Source organism: Sceloporus occidentalis, unplaced genomic scaffold, assembly GCF_023333645.1.
Source record: "Sceloporus occidentalis isolate IW3139 unplaced genomic scaffold, rSceOcc1.0.p SCAF_4, whole genome shotgun sequence".
Lineage (NCBI taxonomy): Eukaryota > Metazoa > Chordata > Lepidosauria > Squamata > Phrynosomatidae > Sceloporus > Sceloporus occidentalis.
The window spans coordinates 182,590,446-182,603,470 of NW_028316984.1; the positions used below are offsets into that span (position 1 = coordinate 182,590,446).

Sequence of the window (13,025 nt, forward strand, 5' to 3'; positions counted from 1 at the left end):
CTGGGTTACTAAAACAACTCACAAAATAAAAGAAAGTTTCTGAAGCCATGAAAGTTTGCACTCTTTTCAGTGGTCATAAGTCAGAAAGATGTAGCTTTCATCATACTGAACAGAACAAAATAACGTCACAGCGAAAGGGTGAAAGTAAGAAGCTGTACAATTCAAGGTAGCATAGTGTTCACAAGCATGCATTGCACACTAGAATCAAGAATCATACTCACAGAAACACTTGGGCAAAGATTCAATTTAATCTGGCAGAGTGAAAAGTATTCTGTGTTATCCCTATATATTACATTGGCTGGGTCCAAGAAAACTACCCCAGTAGTACTTTTGGCAGACCATTTCTCCTGGCTACTCAGCTTTATAAAACACAATAAATGTCTTAAATTTACAGAAAATATTTACAATGCTTCAGTTTACAATATTTACAAGGTCACCTATAATGTAGGTCTATTTTTGTGTGGATTCTTTATCAAATGTGCCTCTGGAGAACAAAAATCTCATGTCCAAATGCATGACAGGTTAAGAGTTTAAGCAAAAATTTTAAACTCCCAGGAACCTCATCCTACTAAAGTATTCCCTATTCCTCATCTGGATTTTTTTCAAAAATTTCTACTTCGTTCAACAATGTTGGAAGCAATTTCTGTTCTCTCTCCTCAAATGGCTGATAGTTATAAAGGATCAAAAGATGCTGAGAGAAACATTTGGGGCCAGCACTGTAACAGATTAATTATGTCATTGTTCAGTGATATATATCAGACTGCTAAGAATAATCCAGTCAAATGCAAACAATGAATTTGGTCACATCCAAATATCTGCTTCCTCAAAAAGAACAACATTTGGAATTTCTTACACACTTCATTTGACTCATTTTATTAGATAACACCATTGTATTTCCCATTTCTATATATATATGGTTATGAAAGCTGGACAGTGAAGAAGGCAGGAAGTGAATCAACTCATTTTGGGATTTGGTGCTGAAGAAGAGTTTTGTGGATACTGTGGACTGTTACAAAAAATGTGCCGTAGAGTAAATCAAGCCTGAGTTCTCTGTAGAAGCAAAGATGACTAAACTGAGGTTGTCATATTTTGGCCAGATATGACTCACTAGAAAATATAATAATGCTTGATAAGGTAGAAGGCTGAAGGAAAAGAGGAAGACCTCATTCCAGATGGATAGACTCTATTCAAGGAAGCCATGGCCCTGAGTCAGCAAGACCTGAGCCAGTTGGTTGATGTCTTGGAAATCTCCCATTCATAGGGTCGCCATGAGTTGAAGTCAACTTGAAGGCAGTTAACAGCAACAAAAAACAGATAAAACAATACTGGTTCTTTATGAATAAAACACTTAAAGTAAGAAGATACCATTCCTTTCAAACAAAATAGATCTTATCTGGAGAGTTAAATCCTACAGACAAAAACACAATATAGGCAGCAGCATTGCAGTTCATAGTCTCTTTAAGTTATACAAGTGATTATTTACCATTGCAGAAAGAGATCCTGTGTAACTTCTTTGTTCTTCAAGATGTCCCAAAAGATTGGAAGATGACCAAATAAAAAGCTGGAAAAAATTAAAAGGGCAGGATATTATCAAACTGTGGATAGAACATTGGCCTTGAAAGAGTTAAATGACAATGGAAGGCAAGTCAGGGAGGAGAAATTCCTATGTAATTTCACATAAACATTTCACAGCAAAGCACAACATTTGTAGAAGGAAACATAGCACATATCCTCATCTCAGGGGAGAGCTATTATGAACTCAGAATTTTCATGGGAATGGAAGTGCAGGAAATACTGTTCCAGATGGAAACAAGCTACAATAAATACTATCTCCCAGCTACCAGACACAAATCAAAAGGTCATGTATCACCAGAGGGCACTAAAGGTTCATAACACATGATAATCTGGAGCAAGAGTGAAGGGTACATCCATTTTGCACCTGTGTTTAGCTAGTACATATGGATAGTTCATGTAGGGGCTGGAGGCAGAGGTTTGCACCAGGAATCCTTGCAGAAAACATGTGTGGTAGGCCAGTCCTGTTATTCCAATATGGTAGATGTCTGTTTATTTGTTGGTTGATTTATTTTGTTAAAATATGTACATTCTATGGACAAATATTTCAGAACAGACAGCCACATAACAGATAACAGGCCTTCACACCAAGTGAATGACAGGAAATATGATAGATGGATGGATGGATGGATGGATGGATGGATGGATGGATAAATAAATAAATATACTAAAGCGATTTAAAACTTGTTAAAACAATTCTGCTGAAAATAGTATACTGTATATAGTATACATAGAAACCCATATATACAGTGAGAGAACAGTGATTGGCTTTGAAATCTGTCTACAGTGCAGCTGAGGAACAAGTGGCGCATGCAACAAAATGTTGCACTATAGAGCAGTGCTACTCAAGTGATGGTGCTTGAGCTGGTGCTGGTCCTTGAGCCACTGGTTGCTGGTCCCTGGAGCCTTTCCAGGAAAGAATGAAGCAGTTATAGTCAATGGGCACAAATACAATGCTGGTCCCTCACACACTAGAAATAAAATAATGTTTGATCCCCCTCCCCCCACCCCAACACACCCCAGATATTGTGAGAACCATTGGTGTAAATTTCAATTTTCCAGTCAACCACCTTTCCCAGGATAGTCCATTCCAGAATCCTTCCTTCTTACATTTTTCCATCCCACAATTCCCAGTTACAAACCACCCTGGTAGTCACTATGTTAGGTCACCTACAAAAAAGAAATGAGGCTTACAGTTACATTAGGGAACATCAGGTGATCCAGCTGATTTTAACTTACTATTCAATTTAACTTACTATTAAATAGTAACAAGTTGCTTAATATTTATATTACAGTCAGCCCTCCATATCCACTGATTCTGTATCCATGGATTCAACCATCCCTGGCTTGAAAATATTCAAAAGAAATTCCAAAAAGCAAACCCTGTGGATGAGACATCTCTATTTCTCCACTGCTCTGCTTAGGTCCTGTAGATTCAGGTCCATGGCCTCCATAATTGAGTCTAGCCATTCGGCATGTGGTCTTCCTCTCTTTCTGCTACCCTCTATCTTTCTCAGCATTATTGTCTTTTCCAATGATCCATGCCTTCTCATGGTGTGGCCAAAGTACAACAGCCTCAGTTTGGTCATCTTGGCCTCAAGGGAGAGCTCAGGTTTGATATGTTCAAGGACCCAATTGTTTGTCTTTTTGGCTGTCCATGATATTCTCAGCACTCTTCTCTAGCATCACATGTCAAATTAGTTCATTTTGTTTTTATCCGCTTTCTTCACTTTACAGCTCTCACATCCATACATGGTTGTGGGGAATACAACTGACTGAACAATTCCAATGTTAGTGCTCAGTTGTATATCTTTACACTTTAGGATCTTATCTAGTTCTTTCATAGCTGCTCTTCTCGTTCCTAGTTTTCTTCTTATTTCTTGGCTGCAGTCTCCATTCTGATCAATGCTTGATCCAAGGTACTGGAAGTCTTTATTTTGATTTTCTGATTGTCTAAGTTGAATTTATGTAGATCCTCTGTGGTCATTATTTTTGTTTTCTTTATGTTCAGCAGCAAGCCTGTACTTTCTTCTTTGCCCTTCCTTAGTAATTATTCCAAGTCTATGATGTTTTCCACTAACAGTGGTATCAAGGGGGGGGGGGATCCTGGCGCTAAACCCTAGTGGATACCAAGGGTCCGCTGTACCATTTACCGTACAGTTGGCCCTCTGAATCAGCAAGGGTTTTGTTCTGGACCCCACCCACACCCCCGTGGATACTAAAAACCGCAGGACTATTATTGTCAGGGAATCTGCCCACTGACTTTCTACCATCAAAAGTGTCTTGGGTACCACCTTTGCAACATACATGTGCTAGGCATAGATGCTAATTCTGTGCATCTGGGCCTCCTCAAGGGTTATAACAACTATACAAACCCAACCAGACGTCAGCCCAGAAGGTTCTGGAAAACTTGAAAAAGAGAGGATACAAACAAACTAACTAACTATATCTGTATTTTTAAATATTAAACAGAGAGGTAGCAAATGATTTCCAAGGTGAATCACTGCTCCTGGATGCTCGCACCAATTTATTCTTCTTTGGCTGAGAAAAAGGTCTGTCTGGGAAATCTGGCAGAGTTAAGAGCTCCAAAAACAGCTATGTGGTCAGATGGGGCCCCATAGCTTCACTTTGCTATCCCTGTCCCTTTTTTTTTTTTTTTTTTTTTGCCCTCTTTACAAGCCCTTGGTACAAACACTCCTAGAGGAGACTTCAGGATGGAAGACAGTTTGTTTTCATATATGCACAATCAGCAACCAAAGGACCTTCTGCAGGTGCTGAATAAGCATACACTTGCTAAATATACTGAGTAAGATCAATCTTGGAACCACTGTAGTTTTTAATTTCCTAGGCTCACAGTGCAAAATATGAGAAACAGTAGTTTGCAGACCAACAAGAGTGCCCATCAGTTATGTGAATTATAGCCTAAAGCATCTATCAATCAAAAGCAGAGCTGGAAAAAGTTACTTTTCAACTTCCTAGAATCCCACAGCTGGGACAGTCAGTAGCCATACTGCTGGAGAGGGGAGGGAAGTATGAAAACTGGTGCCCTCTCCAAAAAAAAGAGGATGCCATTTCCAAACACTGAATTCAAAAAGGCACCAGGCAGCAACTCCATCTTTCCTTCATTAAGAGTTATAGAAAAAGAATGGGAGGAAGGTTAAAAATGGAAGGAGACTCATCTAGTGTATGTGTTTATGTGTACTTTCAAGACACCTGTTGACTTATGGTAACCCCATGAATTTCTTAGGGTTTTTTAGACAAAGAGCACTGAGATATGGTTTGCCATTGCCTGCCTCTGAAGTATAGCCTACAGCATCTGGTATTCGCTGGTGGTTTAAATCCCTCTAAGTCATGGAAACCTTCAGTGACTTTGAACAAGTCACCCCCTCCCAGGCAATAAAAATTTCCTCTGAACAAATCTTGCAAAAGAAAAAAAAAACTGTGACAAGCTCACCTTAAGGTTGCCATAAGTGAGAAATGACTTGAAGACACACAAGAATAGTACCTGTTGTTAACTTGTTAACTGCTAAATTTGCATCATAGGGTATTAAGCTGGACCACCAGTAAAATTCCGCTGAAATTGCATGATAAATTACTTGCCCTGCCTGGAAATAGTATCAAGTGGCCAGGTATGACCTGGTGTTGGTGTGGGGTCCCAGGGGAGGAAATGTAAAACCTCCTTTTCCAGGACCTGTCCTCCATTTCCAGCTTCTTACTAGAAGGAATCCCAAAAGGTCCTCCATTTGGAGCATGCCTAGGAAGCATGAATGTCTATTTCTAGGAGTGTTATTAAGCTTCTTATTGGGTCAAGCCCCCTCCAGTTTCCTTGATTTTGCAGTGCCTTGTCCTCCTTGGCTGTGAAGACACCTGGCCACCCTGACACAACCACCACAACACCACACTATGCTCCTGCTGGGGCCAAGCCAGGAAGAGAGAAAAAGGCTGTCAGCATTGCCCCCCTTACCTGGCTCTTGGGGCACTGGGGATGTGATCATATCTCAGATGCACCCATTTGATGTAGCAGCAATAGAGCCCCAAAGCCAGGAGGGCCCCAGCCAGCAGTAAACGCAGCAAAACCCAGATCAGCTCCAGTGCTTCCATGATGGACAGAGGAACAGCTAATCACGGAGGTCTCTCTGACCCAAGGAAAGCCTTTCCAGCCTTGGGAGGAGCCAGGTTTCCTCTGTGCCTAAATAAGAGGAAGGAGGAAAAGTCCCCTATGAATGAGGCAAGACCAAAATGCATCCTTTTCCCCAACACACCTAGGGAGCCATCAGATCTCTTCTCCCTTGCAACACCTCTTCCTCCTCCAAAGCCTCAGGTTTTGTGGAATGGAAATGTATCACCTTAATTGGGTGAGATGTGCCTCCACCACAAGGGTGCATCTGCACTGCAGAAATAACACAGTTTGACACCACTTGAGGTGCTGCAGCTCCATCCTCTTTGAATCCTGGGATGTGTAGCTTTGCAAGATCTTTTGCCTTCGCCACCAGAGTGCCAGAGCCTCCCGAAATGCAGATTCCAGGCTTCTGGGAGATGATGAGGAGAAGGATAAGTTATTTCTATCCCGCCTTTTTCCTCTGATCAATTGTTATAAACTTCCAAGCGGTTTATAACAATTTATAATAGTTTATTGAAGCAGTCCATCTGAAATATGGTCTTCCTCTTTTCCTACTGCCTTTCATTTTATGGAGCATTGTGGGGAGGAGGGAATGTAAAATCCACATTTTACAGAAGGCCCAAGTTTGATTAATAGCATAGAATCACAGAATCATAGAGTTGGAAGAGGTCACAAGGACCATTCAGTCCAACCCTCTGCCATGCAGGAACTCAAAATCAAAACATCTTCGACAGATAGCCATCCAGCCTATTACTATCCAGATTAATAGTGTTAGCAGTTATATAGCACTTTTGAGTGTTCAAATTGCTTCCTGCAGATTATTACAATAGTTCTATCTCAAGGTAGGCTATTATGATTTCATCTGTAATGTGAGAAGGGTAAGGGGGAAAGAGATGCAGCTGATATTACCACTCTGCTCATAAAATTAAGATGAGAATCCAGATTTCCAGAAAGAAGTACAACACTGATGAGTAGAAAGTTAGCTGTAAAAAAGATAGCTCATATACACACTGCTTCACACTGTGTCTTCAGACCCATATGCATTGTTGGTTTAACCTTTGGCCAAACTTTGCTTGGAATGTGTATTGGCTAGAAGAGTGGCCTGCAAGGGAAGATCACATCCACAGTGACCTGTAGAATAGTACTGTATAGTCCTACCACATAAGGAGTAGCTAATGAATGTGTTATCAGTGAAGTTATAAAATGTAACTGCACTCTGAATTGAGTGCTGCTTGTTTTTGCATCCTGAGCTGCCTGGCAGCCTGTTCTCTCTGCAGTGGATTCTCTCTGCAGTGGAATAAAGCTGTTTTTTACTCCAACTTGTCTTGCTTTTTGGCTGGGCAGGGCAAGTAGAAATTAGCTTTATTATTGATAGGGACTAAAAGGAAGACGTCCCCCTTTCCCCAATATGGTTGAGAGCAGTTGGGCAGGTATGGTCCTTCTGATTTTGGACTGCAACTCCCAAAATTCATCAGCATTGGTTGTGCTGCCCAGGATTAGTGAAAGGTGCAGTCTAAAAACATTTACATTCCAAAGATCATATCTATCTGCCACTGAATGAGGTTTCACTTGGTTAGAGACAACAGCTTTGCTCCCTTTCATGTGTTGCTCACCAATGAAGAAGAATGCTTGAAGATGCAGTCCAACATTTGGAAGGGCCATACCTTGCCTGTTCCTATCTGAGACAATATTTGGATGGAGTCCCACTGTAAAGCTGTTAATCTCTAGCAGTGGTAAAGGTTTATTGTTTTTTGTGGGTTTTTCGGGCTCTGTGGCCATGTTCTAGCAGAGTTTCTTTCTGACATTTCGCCAGCATCTGTGGCTGGCATCTTCAGAGAAAGTCTGTATTGTCCTACTTATTTTAGGGACAGAGCAACCCTCTGGTTGTAGTGGGAAAACCACAATTTCTTCAAATCAACCTGGCCAATCAATACGGAAGATGGGAATTACAGTCCAACATTTGAACAGGAGTGCCATGGGTTCCCCATCTCTGTTATATGTGATATATGTCAGAACAAGGTAAGGTCTCATACGTATCTCTCAGAGAAGCAAGGTTCTTCTTTAGGAGACTAAGGTTTCTGTACAGAAGACTGAGGTCCACATTCAAGACTGGCAAGAACTGGTCTGAGCAATATATGGAGTCCTTACCTTGAAAGTGTGGTAATAGTTATCTGCTTTCAAGTTGACCTCGACTTATGGCAACCCCCTGAAAAACCCCCAAGACCACCTGTCCTCAATTGCTCTGCTCAGGTCCTCCAGGCTCAGGGATGGTTGACTGACATGTTAAGTAAAAAGGGCCAGTTCTGATGAATCACAGGGCCACTTCCAGTTGATTTTTTAAGGTATACCATTTTATGATTTAATTAACAATGCACCCCCAAGGCCCCTATTTCAGAAGGTGCAAACCTCTGGAACCTTCAGGTCATGCCATTCCATTGTGATGCTTTTCTGCCTGTGCTCTTCAGACTTAAGAGCCTCCATTAGGCTCTGCGTATTACTTTGGATTTGGCCAAGAGTAAAAGGATATGTAGATACACAGAAATGGGAGCAGATGATTGCTTAAGAAGGGGCACCTAGAGATCACCTTGCCTCAGATCCTGGAGCCAGCCAGAAATTCATTCATTCATTCATTCATTCATTCATTCATTCAGAATAAATAAATAAATAAATAAATAAATAAATAAATAAATAAATAAATTTCCTGCTCTATATCTCAGGTCTCCGTTAGCATACATGTAAAATCAATGTAAGCCATTTATTTCTTTGGTAATTATTTATTTATTCGTTTAACCCTAACAATCTAATTTTCAATCAAAACCAATTAATATACAGTCATTAATATACAAATTGTATTAATATACAAAGAATATACAAAGAATACATTCAAAAAGGAAAAAATAAAGAGACAAAGAAAAACATAGAAAAAAACTGAAATGTATAAACCCCAATAGAGCTCTAACCACTATCACAATCATAATTTCATGGAAAACAGAAATTAAAAAAGGAGAGAAATAAGAAGGAGAAGAAAGGAAAGAGGAGTAGGAAGAAGAAAGGAAAGTAGGAGTTAAGAAAGAAAGGGAAGGAAAGAAATTTAGGGAAGAAGGCTTAAGGAAGGACAAGGAGAAGAAAGGAGAATTAGAAGGAAAATATTATATATATTGAAAGGATGTAATCCAAAAAGGCATATTGAAAGGATGGAACATAAATCAAGTAGGAAATATCAAAAAGGTTACATGGTACAGGATTATCAATTTTTGAAAAAAAACCCTCTCTTACTGTTAGGAATTGTTGATGAAAACTCAAAAATTGAAAATTGTCTGGTATATGGTATTGGCAGCTAGATTAGTCTACGCAAAATATTGAAAGCATCCCATACTTCCAAAAATTGATGAATGGGGGGAGGATGATGGGAAAAATTAATTTAAAGAAACAAAAAGCATATGAAACAGTTTAATAGACTGTAAGGGATTAAAGTGTTAGAACAGTTTAAAACTAAATGCATGTCCATTTTGGAAGAAATCAGTTAGGTCACAAAAGCTTTACTAAAAAGCTACTTTTAAACTTGCTCTGGAATAAAGCCAGTTTGGGCATCAGTCAGGTCTCCAAGAGGAAGGCAAAATTGCAGGGCCACAGCTGAGAAAGCACTCCCACACTTCGTTCCATAGTTATTGACTCCCTGGTGCTCCAAATGCACTTTAACACCTGTGCAAGTTCACTAAATGACCGGCAACCAATATTTCGTTTATTCTTTACAACCAAGCTGATGGCGTAGCTTTAATCTGCAAAGAACACTATCTGAAGGCCTCAGTGTACCCGTGTCCAAAACTTTAAAGCTCTGTGGTGGAACCAGCTGGAAATCAAACCTCTGTAGAAACTTGGCCATCACCACTTTAGCTTCCATCTGTCATAAAAACAAAAATAGAACAGTGAGTTGTCTGTATTTAGTTATTTTTATTACATAGTTGTTTTCTTTCCAAGGAGCTCAGTTTGGCATTGAAGATTTTAATGCCTAATTTTACCCTTACAATAACCCTGTAAGTTTGGTTAGGTTGAAAGAGATTGACCAGATGTTCTTGGGGAGTGGGGATTTGAACCTCATCCTCCATGTTCCCTGTACATTTTTCTAACTACCACACCATACTGGCTCATTCTAATCAATTCCAGAGTTGACAATTTTTCTATTTTATACATTACCCTTTAAAACTGTTAGCAATTCTTGTATCCCCTTCTATTAATTCAATACACTAATTTGCTGTCTGATTTATATTATATTTATCAGAATGTGTCCTGTTTTTCTTTTGTATTTTACTATCAATATGAAAGGAAATTTTCATACTGATTTCATGTTTTGGTTGTGTATTTCTGCATGGCAGAGGACTGGACTGGACTGGTCTCTATAATGGTCTTCTATCTTTCTGTTCTGCGAAATCCATCCCTATATTGTGTCCTTCTTGATTTTTATCTATCATATGAAACTTCAAACCGGTGTGTGTGTGTATACACATGTGGAGAAATAATTCAGACAAAGTAGGCAGCAAATCAGAGTATCGAATTAATAGGATACACAAATTGCTAACAATTTTATAGGGTAACATATAGAATAGCTAAACCCGGGATGCACCTGCCCAGCGGCATTGGCTACAAAAACGTATGCAGTAAAATCTGGATGTATCCCGAATTCGAATTGAATTCTGCGGTGATAAGGCAATTTATTTAGCTATGCGGTAAGCCTCTTAGATTGTTGATCTCCCTTCCTCTGATCTTCACTCCTCCTTCTTCCATGTCTAAACCTATTCTGCATATGATGTTTTCTGCATACAAGTTGAATAGATAGGGTGACAGAATACAACCTTGCCTGAACCCCTTCCAATTGGGAACCATTCTGTTTGTCCATATTCTGTTCTGATGAAAGCTTCTTGTACTAAGTAAAGGTTACACATCAGGACAATTAAATGTAATGGTGCACCCATTTCGTTAAGATCACTCCATAGTTTTTTTGTTATCTATGTAGTCAAAATTTCTCACTATCTCACCATCCTCACAGGTACATCCGGTGAGAACACAGAACAGGGCCTTCTTGGTAGTGCTGAAACGCCTTTCATAGGCCCAGTACAGAGCATGCGATAATAATAATAAATAATAAATTTTATTTATACCCCGCCCTTCCATGGAAATGATCAGGGCGGCTTACAAAATTTATAAAAACATTACAATACAGGATTAAAAATTCAGTATAACAATTAAAACCATTACTACAAAAAACAAAAAACAGGAACAGGAAACAGTAAAATAAGAAAATACATATATCAGGGGCAGAAGAAAAATGCAAAAAAGTTCCATCGGTCCAGGGTCAGAAGGGAAAAAAAGGGGGGCAGGAAGAATAGACAAACAAATTAAGGTGGGAAGGCCAGCCGGAATAGATATGTTTTCAGCTGTTTTTTAAAAACAGCTAATGAGGCGGCGGAGCGAAGCTCTGCAGGGAGCTTATTCCAAAGTAAAGGGGCAGCAGTAGTAAAAGCCCTCTGTGAGGTCCGAGTAAGGTTAGACCTAGGGACCTCCAACAATTTAGTCCCGGATGTTCTGAGTGTGCGGGGTGGATTATATGGGGAGAGACGGTCCTCCAAGTACCCTGGGCCCAAGCCATTTAGGGCTTTATAGGTCAAAACCAACACCTTGTATTGAGCTCGGAAGCGAATAGGCAGCCAGTGAAGGTCTTTTAAAATAGGTGTTATATGGTCCGACCTGGAGCTACCAGCGACCAATCTGGCTGCCATGTTCTGCACCAATTGCAGCTTCCGAGTTTGGTACAAGGGTTGCCCCATGTAGAACGCGTTGCAGAAATCCAATCGAGAGGTTACCAAAGCATGTACAACAGATTCTAGGTCCTTTCGGTCCAGGTAGGGACGCAGCTGGCGTATCAGCCGAAGCTGATAACAGGCACTCCTGACCGTCGCATCCACCTGAGAAGTCAGCTGGAGCGACGAATCAAGGAGTACTCCCAAGCTGCGCACCGAGTCCTTCAGGGGGAGCGTGACCCCATTCAGGGCCGGGTGACAGATCTCACCACCAGAAACCGGGGAACCTATCACCAGTACTTCCGTTTTCCCTGGATTCACACTGAGTTTGTTCTCCCTCATCCAGCCCATTACCGACGCCAAGCAGGCATCTAGAGGAGAGATGCCATCCTTAGTTACTGCATCAGTCGGAGACATAGAGAAAATTATCTGGGTGTCATCAGCGTACTGATAACACCGCGCCCCATGTCTCCGGATGATCTCTCCCAGCGGCTTCATGTAAATGTTGAATAGCATAGGGGACAAAATCGCTCCCTGAGGGACACCAGATGTCAGGGCCCTCCTGTCGGAGCGACAGTCCCCCAGCTCCACCATCTGGGACCTACCCGAGAGGTAGGAACGGAACCACTGCAAAGCAGTGCCCCCAATTCCCAACTCCCTCAGGCGTCCCAGAAGGATACCATGGTCGATGGTATCGAAGGCCGCTGAGATGTCCAAGAGCACTAACAGGGACACGCTCCCCCTGTCCATGCCCAGACGGAGATCATCAACTAAGGCGACCATGGCAGTCTCAACTCCATAGCCCGCCCGGAAGCCAGTTTGAAATTGGTCCAGAAAATCGGTGTCATCCAAGATCGACTGAAGCTGGAAGGCGACTGCTCTCTCGATCACCTTCCCTAAAAAAGGTAGCAGCGAGATGGGTCTATAATTATTATGAAGCAGGGGGTCTAAGGAGGGCTTCTTTAGCAGGGGTTTAACCACTGCTAATTTTAATTTAGATGGAAACTGACCCTCACTTAGAGATGTATTGATGATGTGATGCAACATTAGTCGCACCACATCTCCCCCCTGAGCTGCCAACCACGAGGGACAGGGATCAAGAGAGCAAGTCGTCCTCCTAACACTTCGGAGGATCTTGTCCACTTCATCGGTACTAACAAACTCAAAGTGATCCAGTATAACAGGGACCACGGACGCTTCGGACACCTCTCCTATAGGATCTGCACAAAAACTGGCGTCGAGATCAGCCCTTACCCGAGAGATTTTATCCGCAAAGAAGTTGTTAAAATCGTCGCAGCAGGCTTTAGATGGCTCCAAGATAGGGCTCAGGGTGGGAGGGAGCCGGGTTAGCTCCCTCACAACCCTGAACAGCTCTGCCGGACGCGACTCTGCGGACGCAATACGTGCAGCATAGAAGGAGTTCTTTGCTGCACGTATTGCCACTCCATAAGCTCTTAAATGAGAGCGAAGGAGTGTCCTGTCAGACAAGCGCTGATGTCTACGCCATTTATGCTCTAGTCGTTGCACGACCCACTTCC

General features: G+C 41.4%; 2 protein-coding genes across 4 annotated transcripts in view; both read right to left on the bottom strand.

The window, feature by feature from the left end:
• Positions 1 to 5,989, bottom strand: part of LOC149315109 (cholesterol 24-hydroxylase-like) — a 30,150-nt gene extending 24,161 nt beyond the window's left edge. The window contains exons 1-2 of the mRNA XM_089522515.1: positions 5,537 to 5,989; positions 1,484 to 1,561 (exon numbers count right to left, since the gene is read on the bottom strand). Coding sequence (XP_089378641.1) covers positions 1,484 to 1,561; positions 5,537 to 5,673 — 215 coding nt within the window. The 5' untranslated portion in view covers positions 5,674 to 5,989. The remainder of the gene's footprint in view (positions 1 to 1,483; positions 1,562 to 5,536) is intronic.
• Positions 5,990 to 8,471: 2,482 nt separating this feature from the next.
• Positions 8,472 to 13,025, bottom strand: part of LOC149315110 (cholesterol 24-hydroxylase-like) — a 42,452-nt gene continuing 37,898 nt past the window's right edge. For all 3 annotated transcript variants that reach the window (XM_089522512.1, XM_089522513.1, XM_089522514.1), the window contains one exon: positions 8,472 to 9,593. In XM_089522512.1, coding sequence (XP_089378638.1) covers positions 9,435 to 9,593 — 159 coding nt within the window. In that variant the 3' untranslated portion in view covers positions 8,472 to 9,434. The remainder of the gene's footprint in view (positions 9,594 to 13,025) is intronic.